Source organism: Sylvia atricapilla, chromosome Z (assembly GCF_009819655.1).
Source record: "Sylvia atricapilla isolate bSylAtr1 chromosome Z, bSylAtr1.pri, whole genome shotgun sequence".
Taxonomy (NCBI): Eukaryota; Metazoa; Chordata; class Aves; order Passeriformes; family Sylviidae; genus Sylvia; species Sylvia atricapilla.
The window spans coordinates 75,507,068-75,529,086 of NC_089174.1; the positions used below are offsets into that span (position 1 = coordinate 75,507,068).

The 22,019-nt window shown below is 38.6% G+C and overlaps 1 protein-coding gene across 1 annotated transcript in view; it reads right to left on the minus strand.

Moving 5' to 3' along the window:
• Nucleotides 1-357: 357 nt before the first annotated feature.
• LOC136373589 (chondroitin sulfate proteoglycan 4-like) overlaps nucleotides 358-22,019 on the minus strand; it is a 28,831-nt gene continuing 7,169 nt past the window's right edge. Inside the window, exons 5-9 of the mRNA XM_066338507.1 lie at nucleotides 16,907-17,105; nucleotides 12,819-12,947; nucleotides 8,599-8,771; nucleotides 4,039-4,222; nucleotides 358-3,549 (exon numbers count right to left, since the gene is read on the minus strand). Coding sequence (XP_066194604.1) covers nucleotides 1,508-3,549; nucleotides 4,039-4,222; nucleotides 8,599-8,771; nucleotides 12,819-12,947; nucleotides 16,907-17,105 — 2,727 coding nt within the window. The 3' untranslated portion in view covers nucleotides 358-1,507. The remainder of the gene's footprint in view (nucleotides 3,550-4,038; nucleotides 4,223-8,598; nucleotides 8,772-12,818; nucleotides 12,948-16,906; nucleotides 17,106-22,019) is intronic.

Sequence of the window (22,019 nt, forward strand, 5' to 3'; positions counted from 1 at the left end):
TAATCATTAACAATTTAAAAAATCATCCAAACCAAAGTAGAGTGAAATGAATAGCACCAAGGATCTTGAGGTCAGTAATTCTGTTCAATAAAAATGAAAACGGCAGTACCTAAATAAAATTAGGTTTAAATAAAAATGGTATTCCAGTTTTACTGAGTGCTGAGACTGCTAAGAACACTGTTTTTATAAAGAGACTGGATGGAAGCTGTAGCAATTTAAAGGCAAAAAATAGATGAGAAATTCACTGTTAATAGGAGACTGGTTATGATAACAGCACTATTTCATTGAAGTCAGTTCATTTTTTGTAGTCAACTGGAATTGTATTATTTGTTCTCAGTGGAAATAAAATTGGGCCTTAACTGGAGACCACATCACTACTGAGCTTCGATTTCCAAAAATAGTGACATATTCCCTTTGCACAGAAATTATTGCACATTTTATCACCAGAGCAAAGTTGGAGTACATAGTACCTGCTAGTAGTGTATAAGGCATATTTGTTCAGCATTCTGGAACATGAAGGGTAAACAGTGAAATTTCAGAAGAGCATACATTCTACCTTGCAGGACTGTTTCTGTCAGTAGCTCCACGACACATGACAGCATGCAGTGTAGGACTTGATTCTACTGCCATCTGCTTGATACATAGACTCAAAAGAAAGCTGTGTTTGCTTCACTGAAAGCAGAATTTACCCCTTTTTTCAGGAGCAGGAAATTTTATGCACATCCAGACATACTCTAAGCATAAAGGTAATTAAGCAGACAGACTGACTGACAGATACTCAGTTTTTGCCATGTGAAATAGAGGTAAAGGATGTATTTTACCAGTTTTCAGACACTAAAGGCTAGAGTTCAGTATCAAATAAGGAACTAAGAAACCAAAAGAACAAAGAACATCTCACAGTATTCTACCAGAATCCTTATTCACTGCTGTACTGTTGTTGCTGAATTGAATTCTAGATATCCAGTTCAGTGACCTGTCAAAATATTCAGTTTTGTTTCTTCAGTACTGGCCTCTGAATCACCTTCAGATCAAAATTACATTATTGAAATAAGCACCATGGAAAAATTATTGAAATAATCTGAAGTTCTTCAAAGACAAGTAGTGATCCAGAAGGAATAAAAGACCTTTATAGCAAAATTAGCTTTTCATAAAAAGAATCCCAATCATTCTATTAAAAATATCTAAACCATGACAGAGCTTTCTATTTTACCTGTCATGGGAAAAAAACACTGCATACATGGGGTGCACTCAAAATCCATGAGGCCAAATTCCCCAGCGAATTAAGTGAGAATTTTGCTGACATAGCAACTGCAAATCTTCTATTATGGCCACTGTAATTAGTAGGATGATGATGATGATTATTTCACACGTATTTAAATTTCATCTAACACACAATGAATCATTTGACCTTTATAACAAATGAGTGTAAGAAAGAACAAATTACATGTCAACAATATATATTCACTTTTCCATACTACATCAATTAGCATCACTGAAACTGGTGTAACTATACCCAGTACTGACTGCGCTTCAAAGTTGGGTTTGTCTTTCGACAATACTGGATCATCTCAGGATCAAGATTTAAAAAGCTGTTTTTCAGATACTTTTCTCTAGTGGGAGAAACCACTGTAGGAAGCAGCTGCTCATGTTTTACTGCCACAAATGTACTTCTCTCAGTCCCCTTCAGGAGAGGAGTCACTGTGACAGTGGGCACAGTCAAGCTCCGTTCCAGACATTGATCTGCACTACTGAGGATTGCATCTGTTTGACTTTTGACTAAAGGTTTTGTCTTCTCTTTCTTCTGACACATTAACAAAATGCACACAGAAGTAACAGCAACAATGAGTAGCACAGACACCAGGACCAGGGGGATAATGATGTACCAAGGGTTGCTTTCACCTGCCTGCTCTCTGGGACTCCTAGCATTAACGTGGTTTGTAGTCTTCAGCTCCACAGATACACTTGTTCCCACAGCCTGATTCAGCAATGGACCTTCCCCATATAGGCTTTGCCAGTGATTCTGCCCAGGCCACATAGTTGCTTCAGTCTTCTGTGGTGTTACTGCAGGCTTTTTATTCTGTGAGGAGACTAGTGGATCATCCTTTGAGGTAGAATGAGCCTCAAAAATGGTTGTGCTGGTTACAAAAGGCACTTCTGTTGTTAAACCCAGCACAAGTGGAGGACTGTGTGGTACAATGGAATACTGAAAACAGCCAATAGCAGGCTGCACAGCATCTGCCCTGAGTATAAATGTAAATGAGTCATTCAACAGATCAATTCCCGTCATATTTGTGTCTATGTCTAGCAGCAGAACACCGCTATCAATGTCAGCCTGGGTGAACACCTGAATATCTTCCAACACTGCATCGTTCACAAATAATTTCTTTACAATCCTTCCGTAAGAGGGGGGAACTATCACTTCAAATCTAGGATTACTGTTTGTCAAATTGGCTAGCTCAGAAGCATCCAGGTCACTGCTTCCAAATTTATAAGCTGCTTGATTTGAAATTTGCAGGTCAGATACAATTTGTACTAAAGGCTCTGTTGTGATGTTCAGCACTTGTCCTGTTAGATTGCCTTCTGCAGTAAAAAGCATAAACTCCAGTACCTCAGTGGAAGCAGTGAGATTTGTCAGGTGGTAAGAGAGCCTTCCCGAGTACAAATCTGCCTGCTCAAATTTAGTAACCTGCTCATTTCCAATCATGAGGTGCCCATATTTGAGTGGCTGAGTTATTTCATACATGATAGTAGTGCTTTTTCCATTTGTGACAGCTGAAAGCTGAACATCAGTAATAGTGACAGATGTCTGGCCCTGTGGCAGTGCGACATTGGTAAGGTTGACTAGAACAAGTGCAATCGGTATGACTTCAAGACTGAACAGTTTGTATAAAGGGCGATGTTTACCATCAGTCACACTGAAATAAAAAACCCCAGAAGATGAACTTCCATCCTGTACAAACCAGACTTTACCACAGTCAACATCAGCTTGTGTGAAGTCTTTTATAGAGACACTGAGATTGCTTTTCAATGCTAAGTAACCGTTATTGGGGCTGCTAACAATGGTGTATTTCAGCTCAGCTGGGGCATTATCCAAGTCTTCAACTTTCAGATTCTCTGCCCCCAGCATTGACACATCTCCTTGCAAGACTTTCAAGTGCAGCCTTTTAGTCTTCAGTTCTGGAGATTGATCATTCACTGGGAGAATAGTGATACTAAACATCTCCTCTAAAACTTCACTATGGGGCTTTGTAGCAGGCTTACTCTTTAGATTTAACCAAACAGCAAAAGTGAAATTGTCATTTAGAGATTCAGAATTATCATGTATGTACATCATTCCAAATTTGTCCAGTACATACTGGGAGAAGTTAGGCTTTTCTTTAGTAATGTTTCGTTCTCCAACAACAATCATGCCGTGTTGAGGTAAAGACAGAACCTGATACCAGACTTCATACATGGAGCGCTGTACATCAGGTAGCTTAACCAATAGGTTTGAAGCATCTAAATTTGTTTTGTTGATTATTACTCTACCTCCCTCCTGGACTATGGCACCTGGCAGAAATGAAAAGACAATCTTAGAAATAGAACATTTTATAGTTGCACTGTTTCAGAAACTACATATCAAACATTGATGATGCTCAAAAAATTTCCTTTGTGGTATCCTGGAGTTCCATATGTACACAGATAAAAACACAGTATCACTACTTTTAAAATACAATCAGATATAAGGGACAAGATTTTGACTGATGCATATACTAAGATAAAAGAAATACCAGTATCTGGTAGTGTTTTTAATCTGCCATCATAGAAAAAAAAACATCTTCTACAGCAGTAGGAAGCATCAAACATATGTAGCTATCTTATTTCTAAGGGCGCCATGAACACAGCTTTCCAAGTCACTACCCTACAGTACTCTGTGTCTCAGAAGCATTATGGTCACTGCTTACTGAAGAGAAAGAAATTTTTGGTTTTTCTCCATTCTTCAATGGACCTCTGACAGATTCAAAACAATTTTGAGGCCAAACAGTGAAGCATTTTTACCTGTATTTGCTAGAAGACGACTATTCTGATCATGCCTGTCAATTTCATATGAAATGACAACATGGAACATCTGGATATCCAGAGCTGATGGTGGAGAGGAGACAGTAAATGTAAAGAAATCTTCTGCACTCCAGTCAGCTGACTCAGCATGTAAGTGTTCATACATGATCACACCTTCATCAACCTGTCCCCAGTAAAGAGAAGACATACATGTAAGAGGAAGGTGATTATAACCAGAGGAGTGTTAAGGACAGAAAAATATCTTGAGAACATTGTTCTACGAGACGTTTGTACCTTAGTCCATGCACAGAGTACAAAGAATCATAGAATTGTTTAGGTTGCAAAAGACCTGTAAGATCAAACCCAACTGTTACTTCAGCACTGCCAAGTCCACCACTAAACTATGTCCCAAAGGCCATACCTACATGTCTTTTAAAATATCCAGGTTGGTGATTCAATCACTTTTCTGGGCAGTCTGGTTCAATATCCGGCCATGTTTTGCATGAAGAAAGGTGTCTTACCTAAGGCACAGATTAAGCCATGTCCTCTCATCCTACTGTTTGTTACTTGGACAAAGAGGCCAACACCCATCTGGCCATGACCTCCTTTCAGTCAGTTGTAAAGAGTGATAAGGTCTCCCCTGAGCCTCCATTTCTCCAGGACAAACACCCCCAGCTCCCTCAGCTGCTCCTCACAGGACTGCTGCTCCAGACCCTTCCCCAGCTCCATTGCCCTTCTCTGGACTCTCTCCAGCCCCTCAGTGTCTGTCTTGCAGTGAGGGCCCAGAACTGGACACAGCACTCGAGGTGTGGCCTCAGCAGTGCCCAGCACAGGGGGACAATCCCTGCCCTGCTCCTGCTGCCCACACCATTGCTGACCCAGGCCAGGATGCCATTGGCCTTCTTGGCCCCCTGGGCACAGCCTGGCTCCTGTTCAGTCACTGTCACCAGCACCCCCAGGTCCTTTCCAGCCCCTCTGTCCCAGCCTGTGGCCCTGCCTGGGGCTGTTGTGAGCCAAGGGCAGGACCCAGCCCTGGCCCTTGTTGACCCTCACACCACTGGCCTCAGCCCATCAGTTCAGCCTGTATGTACACAGATTTCTCTTAAGAGAAACTCTTTGCATTTCTCTTAAGATGGATTCTGTGTTGCCAGATAAACACCTGAAAGTAAGTGAAATGTTACTGGGCATGAATGCTTAGTGAAAGCCTTACATGAAGAGCAGAGAGATATATAATACTGAGAAACTACCTCAAACTAGCAATGGTAATGGTGATCATGAGCTCAGATTGACTGTATTTTTAGTAAATCAGACTATCATATGTCTAGAGTTTTCTTTGTAAGGACACTAGCAGGACAGGATTACTTGTCTTGAAAAAGCATATGAAAGGCTGGAGAAGGACTTTGATGCAGTAATTTCCTGCAAATAGCAAAAGATACTTGGTAAGAGACTAAGAAAACCAGAAGGAAGTGTAATGATCACTGATATTTACTCTCATTTATAAGCAAAAAGTTGATGGAACTACATAGCGGAAAATTTCTACATCACAGCAAGATGGGGATTCCTAAAAAACAGGAAAGAATCTGGTTTCCCCTATCCCTGCCTGCACTGACCTTGCAGATCATCATCCTCAAGGAATCTAATCAGTCCACTGTGAGTAATCAAGCTTCAAAGTATTACAAGATACTGCAGTAAATCTCCAGAGAAACAAATGCACATACAAGATAAAACCATTTATCCCTTTAGACCCCAAAGCAAAAGGCAGTATTTTCAGATTATTTCTCATCAGCTGGAACTATATCTGATTTTTTAGATCAATACTATAATACATTGCAAACATAATAGAATTCCTAATGACAGCAAGACTGGAACACTTACTGAATCTTATCCAGTAGATTCAGTGTCTGGCCTGCTTGATAATTAATTCACTGGCCTGGAGAGATGACAGTTACACCTATTAAATCCTTGGCAAGCTCCCAGGCAACCACTGACCTGACCTGCACATTGCACATGTTAGCTTGTAATTGCTAGAGAGATCCCCGTCTGAGATGGTGCTGGTTTTTCATTTACTATTTTAACACACTCCTCACACCCTGCAAACACCTTGAAGGGAACTCATTAGTACACATTTCTATCACATATACTTGAAATATGTGAAAAAAGAAAAAAAAATCCCCCCTGCTGTTGTCACAGATGGAGCATTTTAGCATTAGAGAATCTGAGGTGTGAATACAAAGAGATTGAATCCTGAAATTACCACAACAACCCCCACTGAGATCACTACACAAATTGGGCTTTCAAGGTCAGTTTTCTCTGCAGCCTCAAAACCATCCTAATATTCTCTAAAAAATTTAAACTAATGTGATAAAATTCTTCATGCACATCTCCAGGTTTCTGCTTTCCCTATACCAATTCAATTCATAATACCATAGGTAGGACAAACAAAAAGAAATTAATAGCAAAAGAATATGTTAGTTCTAGGTAACTTTCCAAAATCTCTCTAGGAATTCAAGCTGAGGACAGCAAATTTTTGTAACAAATACAGGCACAGTACATGTCCTTTAAATTGAGTGGTGTTTAGTATCGATATTAATTGGTTGGTTGTTCTGACTTTTTTTTGACTGCAAATCTATTCTAAATCTGGATCAAGAACAGAATGGGATTGGTGAGGATTTCTGTGTTTACCTCTGCAACAACTCTATATAATGCTTGCTGCAAGATGAAAAGACTTCTGTGATATCACAGAAAGTACTGCAGAGAAAAACAAGAAACAAACATTATGTTGAAAAACTCTTGTGTTACTCAAGAGTGTTTAATGTGCAAATAGTTTTCTTATATCAGCTGAACAATATCTGTTCAAGAAAAATGTCTTGGAATGCAATAGTAATTTGTTTCTTTTGGGATTTTTTTTCCCTTTGGAACAAAGCAATAAACTGCAGGGCTTACGGAAGAGTTCAGCACCCCAGCAAAACGAGTAACTACTCTTCCAAAGTGAAATTTCAAGTTCCTCAACACAGAATTAAGTCAATGGAAACCCACAGACATACACTAGTGCAAATTTTTTTTCAATTCAAATCAGTTTTACAAACTTATTACGCAACAGACATTAAATGCTTAGCCTCTGTTACACGGAAAATGTACAATCTTTGTAACATAAATGCAATTTTCTTCACTCATATTTAACTCCCTGTGATTACAACACAGTGGACTGAAAGTTTATTTAGGATCCCTTTTCTCTCTCTTGTATCTCATTCTCTACCAGAATAAATAGCAAGCTTGTTTGGATATTTGAATTCCACCTGCAAGAAGTCATTAAGCTTTACTTGTTTGAAATAAAAATGGCCAGTAGAAATATCTCCAACAGACAAGAAAAGCATACAGATTATTTCCTTACACAAAGTTAAAAGGAAAGTTAGCTACACATTAGTAAAAACTAAAGCCACAGAGAATAAGTGACATGTTCTGAACATGGTACTGTCCAATAAGCACACATAATGGTCATATCCACAGGCAAAAGAGTGACACTTCAAAACCTCAGCTGAAATATTTTCTAACATGCTTAGTTGTTTCATATGATATTCACACATTTTGGGATCAGAATGGTACAGTGTCATTACACAATTCATCTCTTTCATAAAACAAGACAAAACTCAGCCAACTTTTAAACAAGACCAATAACATAATGTCATTACAACATGTTTTTTATAAGAACCATTCTCTGTTCATCTTGTTTTATAAAATCCAGGTGGAGACCCATTCTACAACTGTCTTTAGTCAGGTTGTTTCAAAGTTGGATGACAACAAATAAAAATGTCAGTCCTTTTTCTAGGTTTTTCTGCCCAAGCTTCAAATTCTGGCCAATAGATTTCCTTATTCCTTCATATCCTAACTCAAATAGCTACATTTAAAATCTGTAAACGTATGTTTTCCCATGAGCAAAGTCAGAAGACTGACCCCTTTTATTTCCCTCACTTCAATTTTCTGAGAATACCTTAATGCATGCTGAAGATAGTTATATTCAGATTCTGCACAGAGACAATTCCTATTGCAAAATAATTTTTCCGTCAAGTTACATAAGCTGCCACATTTTAGTTATTCAGTAAGAGAACATGTATCACAGTTAAGATACTTGAAACACTTAGTACCACAGCCAATTCAGTCAGTAAAAGTCATCTTGGGGACACCCATGAGGACTGTGTACAGCTGAAATGAATCTGATACTTGGACTTTTCTGCTCCTTCTGTCAAAAACTAAAAGCTTCCAACCTCTGACTGCTGGTTAATGGCACCAGGACAGCTCTTCTTTACAGTGTTTCAAGCAAAACAGTGAGAATTGCCAAGACCCTCCTAGTATCCAAGCAGAGGGGAACAATGGCTCCTCTTGTGTTCATTACTAGACGCCAGATATTTAATGACACAGCAAATCTGGGTGATTGCACTGATGGGTCACATATGCCTAGTTACTTAACAAATATAAATGGATCACATGAAGAATGAGCAACTAAGATGCCCTCTGAAGTAACAAACTACCTCTCAACTAGTTGTGAATAAATGAAATGCTTACCATAGACTGTGTAAAACTGAAGATTTCCTGAGTAATACCATCAGAATCTACTCTGATCAGCCTTCCAAGTTTTGGGGAAGTTACAACCACAAAAGTTATAGTTCTGTTTCCTGCATTGGTCACATCATTGGTTACAGCTTTCAGATAATGTTGTGAAATAGGTTTCCTGGAACCTAAAAAATATCAAGTACAGGAAGAAGATTTACAACAGCATTTTTTTCCAGGAGTCAAAGTTTTGCATGCACAACTCACACTCTCATGGAGGTCTTCTATTTAGCATTTTAATAACATTTTATAGGATCAGCAGGGTTACTCTTTTTCTAGTTGCCTTCTGGTTACAACCCTTCCACAGCTTTTTCAAACAGAAAGCCCATTAGTAGGATGTACCCTTGTTCAAAAAATGCAAAAAATGCAGTTCTCTTCAGCACATGTAATTGTTAAATAGTGGCTTCCGCAAAAACTACCCAAATTATAGAATAAAGCACATATAAAAAGTTCTGTTTCTGCATCACATATATAGAACCAAATTCAAACTCCAATGTTTTTGGCATTCCCAGTTGCCACAGAAGACAATAGGTGATTTGACTGAGAGAAGCCTCAATGTGGCAAAGTTTCTAGCAAATTCATATACCAAAATCAATAATTAACAAAAGTATGCTTATCAATATGAAATAGGATTTTCATTAAATAAAATTAAAACATAAGTACTGAATTAAAAAAAAAACTAGAAAAACAGCACAGAACAAAAATAACAGACCAAACTGAAATAATATACTATTTATTAAGATCGATGGAGACTGAGTGGTAACAAAATCCTTTTAATACATAGCACCACACTAGCCTTACTAAGGTTACTACCTTCTGGCATAAAGATTATAAAGAGCTTTCTGGCAATGGTCAAACCAAGACAGTTTTTGACACAGCTAGGGAAGTAATTTCCTAAAAGCCAGTAACTCCCTAAAAGAAAAAAAAAATCTGCTTCTTTTTGATGCAGTTTCGAAGTCCACAATCAGCAAACTAAAATTTATGTTCAATGATAATTTTAGAGAAGCAAGATTCCCATCATATTACTTCCACTGTATCCCCACTTCTCTATTTTCAGATTTTCACTTCTCCTTGAGCAGCAAGGTTATATAGCTTTCAGTACATAATTTCCAATAGTATGTGGTAGTAAATATACTTGAAGTCTGAATTATCAATCCATCTCAAATAAAGCATTACACAAATATATATATATGCATGCTATAATATCCAGAAGAAAAAAAATATGGTAAGGACAGTGAAGAATAAGGATGCTTTGAAAGCCATTATTAACACCAGGAGTCTGCTTGTTCATACCTGCTTGTGCTCTGGTTCAAGTAACAACTGCTTTGAAACAGAGTTATAATCTTCTGCCCCTGCTTGTTTTCCCATTTTTACCTTCCCATGTCTCTCTGTGTCCATACTGTTTTGAAAAGTGAAGAAGTCTCTCAGATGGAGAAAAATGCTCTCAGACAATATCTAATTCAAGATGTCTCCTGCCTCTTCCTCTCCCTTTTTTCCCCTTTTTTCTGTGACAGGGAGAGAGGGAACCACGACCTTGTGCATACAGCAGATGTGGTCAAGAATGTACAATTTAGCACAACAGTTAATCAGACCACATAAATCTGCAAATGCAGTTATTTATCAAAATCATGCTAGTTACGCAAACCAGGCCTTATTGCCTTAAGAGAGTAGGACAGAATAACTTTAAAACATGGTCACATGGTAATGATGGAAGTTACTGCTCCAATCTTTCATGACCATACCAGGATATCACACCACCGCCATCACAGAGCAGGGCCATGGGGAACAAGGACATCTGTCACAAAACCCCCTTGATTCCTAACAGACCTGACCTCACTCACTGAACACCACAAGCTGAAATACAGTCTAGAGACACAAAGTCTATCGTGCTCTTCTGTAAAATGGCATTCTCCCCCAAACATAACCTCCTTCACCCACTTCTGACCTGAGAGTTGAAACCTTCCTTGGCACCCACAGTAGTTCTCTGGTCTGACACCTCAACAGGGAGAGGGTTATTTGCCAGCCAGCAGACTGGGTGAAGGAAAATGAAGTGAGATCAGTGCCTATGTGTTCCCAACCACAAAAACCCCATCCAAACACAGTGGACAAGAACAGAGGGAAGAGGAAGACACACAAGAACAGGTGACACCGAGTTGAGCCAAGCTAATTGATTCAAGTAGAGTCCAAGAGCATAATGTTGGTGCCTAATAATTTTGTTACGCATTTTTATGGCCTACATTTAAGACTTGGGAAATCCTCTGTTTGGCATGAGCATTCTCCCTGTAACTGCTGAACAGTTATGAATCATCTCATCCACAGACTGATTAGACAGCTCTGCTTCCAATTAACTACAAGTCAGGCTTACTGTCCTCAGAGAAACTCAGCTCATTTCTTGTTTGAGCCTTTCTGAAGAAGTAAATCCTCCTATTGCACACACCTAGCATAAAGCAGAAAAAGCTAATATATCTAGCAGTCTGAGTATACTGAATTAAACAAGGTTCTGTTAAAACAAAAGAAAATCTATAAATTTTATAAACATATCTGGTATACCCAACACAAAAGAAGACAGCAATTCATGCTCATATAAAATTGCAGAACAGTATGCTTTAGAGAATAGTTTACACCCACTATGAGGACATGGTAAATTCTTCACAATAGATTCAATTTTTACTACCCCAGAGAGACGATTTCTCAGGCTGGCTCAAAATTAACCTTTTTTAGTTCTGCTAGAAAATTTAACAGGACACTGGCTGTTGTTTTTATATACATTAACCACTTGGCACCCTCATTCTTGTAATAGTAATTTCATGATGGCAAAGTACAGTTGAAAGCCATACAACTCCAGAATGTCTCTAAAAAATACCATACAGAGAACACGTAAAAAAGCTAGTAACACTTTATAACATCTTAAAGGAATTTTGTTAACCCAAAGTAAGTGAGAATTCAGGAAAAAAACGGCAATCTTGGATGAATACAGTTTGCAGTGCTGAAAGAAACACTGTATTTTATAAACTGAGGAGCTGATTGACAGCATAGAGACTTTGCCTTCTATGGAAGTATTAGGCAAATTTTCTTACAATTATCATTGGCTTAAGATAGAATTCCAGTAAATCCCTGTGCCCAAGGCAACCTTACACACCAAACTGCAGGTTAATAAGCTTTGTAAGTGGATTTATGTGAATCCCATTTATATTGACTGAATTAGAAGATCATGCTGCTACAATCTCATTTTTTGTTGCCTGTATTTAAGCAGCTTTTGTTACAAACCTTTGTTTATGCAACCTATATTCAGGAAGTTTAAGACGATAAAGTACTCCTCTTCCATATCCAATTAATAAATCAAGGTACAGATTACAACCTCTAGAACTTGTCCAGCTCTTAGTATCTCTCTGATTCTACAAATCACATTCAGAGGGGAAAATATAAAAGGCAGCACAAACAAAAGTGTGATGCAAGATATTGCTGAGAGAAAACTAATCTTCATTTCTCCTTTAATCCTGCAATAAATGTTATATTCCTAACTCAATGAGGGATTACTCTTACCAGTGCAAAGGAGTAAATGGCTCTGGTGAGACCTCTTAGCACATCAACTCCTTCAATGGAATCATTTCATTAAAAAAATACTCAGCTGCTGAACCAACTAGCTACAAATGCACAAATACGAATCAAAATTTTCAGTCTTTCTGATTCCTCAATGAGTCTGTGCTGCTGTCTATAACTCATTTTAAACAAAAGAAAAGTAGACTAGCAATCGGGAAAACTTACACGTGTTATTCAGAATCTCAAGGACACAAGCCTCACTCCTCTATTGCTTTTGCAAGGCACTTTTACAACCACCTAAGACATCTCTAAATATTTGAATGGACTACAGAGATTTTAAACAAACCTGAATAGGAAATCTCCAGATCTTAGGCAGGCAGTGTTATTATCACAGCGTACTTGAACATTTCACTGCCAGTTTCTAGGACTGCAAGCATGCACATATCAAAAAGTTAAGGACTACAAAGCTCAAGAGCAGCATGCTGTTTGAGAAAGAATTAACCCTTTTTTACAAAACACACACAAATGTTCCCAGCTACAGTTTTCCATAGTTTAATCAGTTAAGTATCTGACAAATAACTCTATATTGGCAGTGTTTTCAAGTGGAAAAATCATGATAATCTCAAAAAACAGACCTGGAAAGACTCTGAGCCCTTTCACTTCAAGGCTAATGACCAGCATCTGAGCTGTGATGCTAAAAATCTGTCGGGGTGCAAAGTTCAAACCATCTGTCACCTCAAAGCTGAAGCCTCCAGACATTGCTCCTGTGGAAATCAAAATCATAAATTTATTTTTGTATTATTCTGTCACACAAAACACAAACATACACTGGACACCTAACAGTGAAATACTGTTGAGGCATACATTCACTGCATGTAGCTCTGGGTGCAGCTGCAGTGGAGCTGCAGGCTGAGCTCTGGGTGGCAGGAGCCTGAGGAAAGAGGCCCTGAACTTCCGACCCTTTGTTTAACAAAGGGCACAGGGACCTGCTGCCAGTGGACCAACACTCAAGAGACATGGCAGGAGCTGATGAAGCCAGACTTTCGGGACTTAGATTGCAAAGTCTTTTGGTCAGGGTCCCCTGTCAAGGGCCCCCAGCCAGAGCTGTTATTCTGTTGTTGCACAGTAATTAAATTATTTTAAGGATACAGGCACTTGAGATTCTGCTAAGGGAAACCTGAGGTCAAGTCAGTGAGGAAACCTTGTCTGACAGTGTGACTGTTGGGTATGCAGACAGTCAAGCAGGGCTCACTGGAGCCACTAGATGTGAAAGGGGTTCTGCCTCAACAATCAAAGTCTTGGGTGGTGTCAGTGTGACTGCTGAAGTGACTCCTGGAATGGCAGACAGGAAGTTTCCTTGGCAATATATCCAAAATCATCCTGAAAGCAACTTTTCATCAGGGCCCTTGTATCTTAATTAGAATTAAATAAATTGTTAATGCAATTAACACATTCACCAAAAAGAACTACTGGCTGTTGTTTTCAGTGAAGGCCAGACACCCCTTAGATGTTAATCAGCAAGAGTGCCCCCTTCTTATCTTTCTTCTCTGACTCAGTGGAGCTGAAATCAAGTGAAATGTGGGAAGACAACGTCTCCCAGATTTCCAAGTCCATTTATGTCTTAGGAGGGTCCAAAGCACCTAGGCATTCACATTTCGGCAAAGAAGGAATTTAGGGAGAAAAGTAACTAGAATGTTCTTTCATTTTGTTTTACATTTAAAGATTTGAATAAACTCTCGGTTTGTTTCCTTAGCCTCTTCGCTGCACTTCAGCTTTGATGAAGAAGGTATGTTGTCACAGCTTAAACTATTTCAGAGGTTGTGTGTACTCATAATAAATACACATTTTACCCTTTAATCTTAGGACCTGTATGTACTTTGGCACAATCAATAGCAAAATATCTTCAGGAGTCTGAGTGGATTCCTGTAAAAATACACGTCTCAGAACTTACAGCCTGCTTTTAAGCAGAGGTCTCCCATGGTGTCCAATTAGGTAAAAAGACAAAAAAAAGTGAAACATTAACTGTTGCAAAGAATTACCATGCTCTTCTATTTTCTTTGCTCAATTTAGCCACAAGATACTGCTACAAGAATATAGATACTGAAAGTCAGAGAGTACCACATACTTCCATGTAAAGATCATCATACCTTGCTTAACTATAAATTAACATACCAGAAGATTAAAATGGAGGTTCTGAGATTATAGTTAACAATGCACCTAAGAAATGCTCTTATATTAGCGAGGCAGCTGAAGCAGCTCTTGAAGATCTGGTAATTTTGGTTTTATATTTTTTTTTCTGATGTATTCTCCTGATAAAAAAGAACCAGTTGTTTATTCAAAAAAGCATCTAGGAGTCTCCTAAGTTGAAAAAAACCCAAACAAGCCTGCTTACTCAGCCTCACTTGCTTTTTTGGCTAAGGCAGGTCAACTGCTCAGTTGACACAAACATTTTGTCATCAGCGGTCAGAACAGAACTGCATCTCGAAGTTCCACTTGGGGAGAGCATTTATCATTTTATCACAATTATTTTTTTAAGATGTATCTGATCAGAGGTGATTAAAAGGATACCAGAAAGAGAATCTGTAAAAGTTGCATTGAGAAGACACAAAGACTTCAGAATCAATGAGAGTTCAATTCATTACTGCCCTAAGAAAAACAGTTAGGGTTTAAGGGTAGGGCCCATACTGCAAAAGCAAGAGGGGAGCATTCTAGAGTGAAGCAACAGTGAAAAACATAAGGAATTCTTATGCCGAAAGAGGGATACAGAAAAGAAAGGCATGTTCTAGTTTTGCATTTATGCTGGTGACAGAACAATCAGGGATTATGGAGGAAACAAACAAAAAATTCAAGGGGACAACATGAGAGCAAAGAGGAAGATTTGCAACTCACAGCATAGAATAAGCAGCATAATGTAACTCATAAGGCTGAGCAATGTGAAGGGAAAATTCTGAGGTCTAATTTAGAGGCATAAAAGCAAAGTATGGTAGTACTTTCATTGGCAGTAAAAAAGACACTGAGGATGGAGAGTCATTGCCATGTACAGTTGTAAAAAATGTGTAGTGCCATGAGGAGTATCCAGAGGATGGAAGAGCTGTCTCAGCCAAGAATATGCTGCTCTTCCCTTTGGATAGGGCTCAAATCAGTTGAAGAGTAGATGAGGATACTTCCAAGAGGAAATAATGAAGCCAGCACATCTAAGACTGATGACAAGGAATAGAGGAAACTAAGAGAAAAAAGGATAAAAAGCTGAAAAACAGCAACATAAGGAAAGGCCCCAGGTCAAGGCTGGGGGCAATGAGATGGGAGTAACAATTACATTTCCAGCAAGAGGTCAAGATGAAGGAGGGAAGAAAATAGCTGACTGAGAAATGCAAAGAAGCAAAATAACCAGAGCACTTTGTGAAGCACTGGAGACGGCAAGGTTGAGTAGATGGCAGAGCCACAGTGCTGCAAGGCCTGACACACAACCTGGGTAGTTTTGTGTTACAAATTTACTCACTGGAAAATAAAATTTTCTGTTCTTTTCATTTTGATTAATAAAGATTCACTCTGTAAGACCATAGATGTGCATATACCCTTTCTAGAACACAGAGTGCATTATTTCCTCACACTGAGACTTACCACTCTTACCACTTATGTCCTACCATCATAGGGCTTTTTACACGTCAAAGTGGTCTTTGGAATAATTTAAATAGTTTGGCTCACTTTTTTCATGTTCTTGACCTTTCTTTCCTGACCAAATTATTTGAGCAGGATACTTACAGCTCACCAGCAGCTGCTTGTAAAGCAATTTCAGCAACACGTATGTACTTTACAAGACACTGCATCACAAGGCAGAGTACTTCTACCTCGTGAAAACACAGCACAAATCTGAAGTGACTGCTGCACCCAAGCGCGCACTGGAATTCCATCCTGCCTCAGGACTGACAGAAGAGCAGAGTATCTCTTCTGTCTCCAGCCCAAAATAATGGTTTATTCCTTCTGTAGCAACTCCTCTCTTCTTTAAACTGAGGTAACATAGTAATACAGCTGGAGCAGGAAACAGGCAGCTATCACCTTATGAAAACCCTACCTCTTCTGCCTGGAACCCCACTGGGAAGTTCATTCCTGCGGCTTCCCACCACTGCCACTCAAGGACACACCAAGCTGCCCTGACTCCTTTTATTACCCACACATTCTCTCAAATGCACAAAAAGCCCAATCTCTAGCTCTGGACAACAGGAGAAAGAGTTAATGTTTAAAGTTTAATTTTTTTACAACATTTAAGAGACACTAACATAACACAGATGAACCATAACTTCATCATCCATTGCTGCACTATGGCAGGTATCTGTGAAACTGTTGGTCCATGAACAGCTCTGCACTGTAGCAAGACAGAAAGGCTTCAGGAAATTTTCAATCACAATAGTAAAAAAATGGAATTCCTACTCCTGAAGGGTGCATGGAAATGTTCCCTACTGCAAAACTGCTTTCAGAAGAAGGCTGCTATCTAATGAACCTCAAGAACACGGAAGTTTCCCAGTGAGCACACATTTAAGTTCATGTCAGACCCTTTCTTGTTTAGTTTCTGAGATAATGTATAACCAGTGTCTAACACTTCACATAACCAGTGTTCTGAGATCTTTATGACATTACAATGGGATCTTTAATGGATTACAAACATAAATATACTGAATAGGAGCAGTATTCTGGTATCAGATGTGGTATTTTTGAAATCACATACCATGGTGTATGAATACCAGCTGCCCTTTAATTATATGAGCCTGGGTAAAAGTAAGGATACTCTTGTTTGGAGAAGACTTCAGAGCCAAGTACCCATTGCTAGGTGGAGTAACGGAATACACCAGTTCTGATGGTGAGGAGTCCTTGTCTTCTGCACAGAGGTCATCAACAGTTATTTCTGTGACTGAACCCACCCAAACCTAGAAAAGAAAAAAAAAATTAAAAAATAAATAAAGAAAATGCATACAAAAGAAAATTGGAAGAACAGGATATGAGGGACAGGGATGGATGACACATTACTCTGAGAAAAAGGAAGAATAAAGATTTGTGCAACACTAGCAGCTGTTACAAGTTTCCTTACTGTCCATCCAAATCTCTGATCATAGACTGGCATAGTTCATCCTGGCAAATTGTTTGCAAAATACAAGACCTTGAAATAATACAAGCAAGCACACCCTACACCACTTAAGAGCTTCAGACAATTGGAGCACAAGTGTTCTATTTGTCAAGCACTATACAAACTCTTAGAAACATAACAAAATTGTGTTATGATAACTGAGTCAAGGAGCTGCTTTCCAACACACACACATGAATATTAGTGTCATGTATTTCACAGCAGGTAAGGCATTGAATATGCTCCACTTTCACCAGCAGAAAAGATAAAAGAAAAAGAATCTGGGGACAGCACAAACTCTAATACAAATGGAAAACACTTCTTGTAGCTGCACTATTTTCTTCTAGCAAAATGCACTAAAGGCCCTTTCTTAGCACATTAAAAGACCCAGAGATGCTCAGTCCAGTGGGAGATGAAACAACCAATGCCTCCAAAAGATGCCTACCATTTTGCAAGGTTATGATCCCAGAAAAACAGTTAACTAGTTTCTAGAAAGATGGTACAAAACCCATTATTTACTTCTAGTAAATCTGAATCTGGAGCACATTCTATGTCTAATTGCAGAGGAGAGCCATGAGATTGATAAAAGGACTGGAGCACCTCTTCCAGGAAGTGAAGCTGAGAAAATGGGGGCTGTGCAGCCTGGAGAAAAGAAGGTTGCATGGGGACCTCACAGACACCTTCCAGTATCTGAAAGGGGCTACAGGGAAGCTGGAGAGGGATTCTCTGACAGGAATTGGAGTGACAGGGCATGGATGAATGGGTACACACTAAAGAGGAGAAATTTAGCTAGATATGAAGATGAAATTCTTTACTGTGAGAGCAGTGAGATACTGGAACAGGTTGCCCAGGGAGGTTGTGGACTGCCCAACCCTGGCAATGTTCAATGCCAGGCTGTATAAGGCTTCAAGCAGCCTGGTCTAGTGGGAGGTGTACCCGCACATGGAGGGGGAATTGGGACTAATTAAGATCCCTCATTTCAAGCAGAAAAGACTGTTCTCTGACTGGATCCCTAGCTGACTGGATAATTTCTTGTTTGGAAAGAATAAGCAACAGCCTATTCTGTTCTTCATCTCTGCTGGATATATTTGGAAGTACAGACAAAAGTGCTAGTAAAGAACAATACATATTTATCTGAACATGAAGTCAAATTCTTAAAAAATTCACTACATCAATATAAATTATTATTTCCATGCACAATTTATAACATAGCATAAAATCTTAAGAGCCTAAACCTTTCAATATCTCAGCTTGAGCTTCAAAACACACACTGCATCATTCCTTCTTGTCTTCCTAGGATCGTAGAATACTTAGTAAATATCTGGTAGTAACATCACACCAAATGGTTGAAGAGGACAAATTACCTTTAACAAAGAGCATTTTATCTCTGCCAAAGACTAAAATCAGCAATCACAAGTCACTAAGTATTTATTACTTCTACTTTTTAACATGAACCACGAAAGGAAAACTTTTAAGAGACTGAAATTTGTGCCACCACACTTCAATAGAGGAAAGATTTCATTCTACATTGTGTAGCAAAATATATGCCATGGAAAAAAAGATACAAAAATGAAGTTCATTTTTTTCCTAATCAGAAGAAGTTTGAAAAGTAAGTTCTTAACAGAGAATACCTTTCAACTAGCAAATAGTTATTTTCTGCCCTGAAATAAACATTTTGCGTTACATTTGCTAATAATGTAATTGGTAGTATTAAATTCTGATAAAGAATAACACTTATGACCAGAATGACAACTAACAGCACAGGGTGACTCAGTGAGTGGCACCAATAAGCACATCAGTCACATGTTTTGTACTGAGACCTTTTAATTTGTCTCAGTAGCACTTGCATAGATTATTCTATGAAGAAAATAAAAGACCACATACAGAATATGCAAAAATATAACAAATTATAATGGACATGTGTTGTGACAAATAACTCACTAACTTTCAAATTATTTTTCTTACTAAAGGAACAAAGAATTAAAATTTCTAATTATAGAAAAAAAGTGGTTTTTCTGTAACATCAGTATTTAATTATGTTGTCCCAGCAGAGAACCACTTAATGCTTTTTAAGTACTATACATGGCCTGCAACATGATCCTTGAGGAATGAAAGGAGATCTAAGAGCTGAAAAGAACCGTAGGGTAGGGAAGCAAACACTGAGAACACAGCAAGAATCGTACAAACATCTTATTTTTCATAGCTGAGATCAAAATCTCCTTGAAGAGCACCATGAAAACTGTATCTGAACTTCCAGGATGTAGCATAACACTGATTTTTCACGTGCCTAGCATATTTCACAGGCATAGTCCAAAAAAAGGTTAATGACCTTGCTGATGTGAAATAATTTATTCTGCTCTACTTACAGGATTCAGCTCATCAGTATCAACTGAGCATGCCACATACCCCACCAGACACTCTGTATTCACATTTTAACACTTGAGAGAGCAATTTAAAGAAAACAACAAAAATACTTAGTTTAAATTTGTGGAATTTTTATAAAACCTAATTCCAGGAAAATATAGCCCTCTTGTGGCAACAGGAGGATACAGACATTTCATAGTATTGATACCCATTTATTTCGACACGTCAACTTGTATTGTAATTGTATCTAAATTGCTTTATCTAAATTGAAATTGTATCTAAAATACTTCCTAGAGGAAAACCAGAGAAAAAGTCCCAAAATGGCTGGATGTCTGTCACCCTGAACAATGCTATGGTGCATTGATAGCAACAGACAAGGCTGTTTGAAGAAGGTATAGATGTCTCTGAAGTGAGGAAGCTAGCGCTAGACCCATTCAGCATGTGTTCCCACACCCAACAGCTTCTTGCATTTGGAGAGAAGCCCATGACAAAGGTCAAAATTATCTTCCATATGCCTGCGCCAACATCACTGGCCACATAATGCACCTCTTCACATAAGCTACTTCTCAGCAGCAGATGCCATACCCCAGCCTATTTTTTAAAACATTTAGCATTTCTTTCTGACTCTTTAAACTGTGACCTCTAAAATTTCTGAGGTCCTAAACTTCAGTCAACTCAAGCAGTTCTACTGGACTTCAGTCTTCACAGTACTAGTCATTCATTTTATACTTTGTCTACTTCCAACCTTTCAAAATAGATAAAAGAGCAACTGAGTTTTTAAAAGCAACATTGTCTATTATTCAGTATCTACCACTAGCAACGTTCTTGAAGAGCACAAACTGGCTAGAACATGGGGCCAGCTACCATTGCCCTACACAGGAATGCCGATCTCATCTCAGTATTTAGCAGGACTACAAAAACGCATTTTCTTCCATCTACTGTTGATGTGCAAGTTTGATTTGGGGAAGAATAATCTGAGTGTATTGCTCCCAGCAGCTAACCTGACTGATCTGTTTTAGACTGCACGTGAATCCACCATATGTGTACATACTGGTAGCTACTCACAACAAATACAAATCTGATTTTTCAACAATAGCTTGTACATGACTAGCTAAACCACAGGCAGCATCCTAGTTATAGCATACAGACTCCCTTCCCAGTAGAGAGGACCAATCTGGGTAGGTGAAGCTTTGTTATCCCTGCTCTTGGGAAGCCTAGATTCACAGATATTTTTAGAAAAATCCATAAGCTGCATTGCAGTGCACTGTACAGCCTTAGTTCTGTTAATAGACTGCAATTCCATGTTCAGTTCAATGCCAACAGTTTAATGCCAGCAATGCACCAGAACAGAAACCCAGAAAATCTTGACTGAACATTGTGCTCTCCTCTCTGTGACTAGACAAAGATTACTGCATGCTGTGCTGATGTCTGTAGAGTATCACTGTAATTAGTTCAACCAGGGAATATTCTGCTCTGTGCCACCCAAATGTTTGTGAAGGCAGTCTGCCCTTCTACCAGCAGTCTCTGCACAGGGCAGGATTTCTTCTATTGTGAGCATCTGCAGATTATCTGCTGTCACTGTGAAGTTGTGCAATACTACCACTACAGCTAGTTAAAAAATTATGTATTATCTCACATGAAAAGGCTAAATATACAAGGTTACAATCATCTTTACAGTAATACACTCTCCCTCTCCAATACACTACATAAAATTGAACGCATGTTTAGGTACCACCCATTCATGAACCGCATCACAGAGCACAGGGAATGACTGCAGCCTCAAAATACCCTGCTTAGTTTCTTTCAAGCAGATTCCTAAATACCTTCACTTGATGTCTTCCAGCTGGTTTACTGTTACCACAGGCTCATTAGCTGACCCATGTTCACTTCACCGTGATTTTCAGAGCCACTTAATTTGTTTTTACTCACCAGATTGGAAGTCCTTACACATGGGGGCTTTTTGGGCACAGTGTCTTTACTAAAATGGTTCTGATTATTGAGTGCTATCATAACAAAAACAAGTACTATAAAAATATGTCCTAGTTTAAATACCACAAACAAACAAATTAATTAATCAATCTGAAAACACCCTGAAACTAAAGTGGCAGTAGTCACTTCCATAATGGTAGATAACCTGTTAAAATTCAGTAGATTAAAAATAACCAGCTATGGCTATTAGGAGCTAAAGGTAGCATCAGACAACAACTTAAAAATTATCTTCAGGATTTTCTAGGGGGACAGCAGTTAGAAAAAAATAAACATGTTTTTTCTTAGCTCACAGTATCACACAGTAATAGCTTCAATGATTGGACTAATATTTTGATGACCCTAGATTTTCACAGATTGCATTATATTA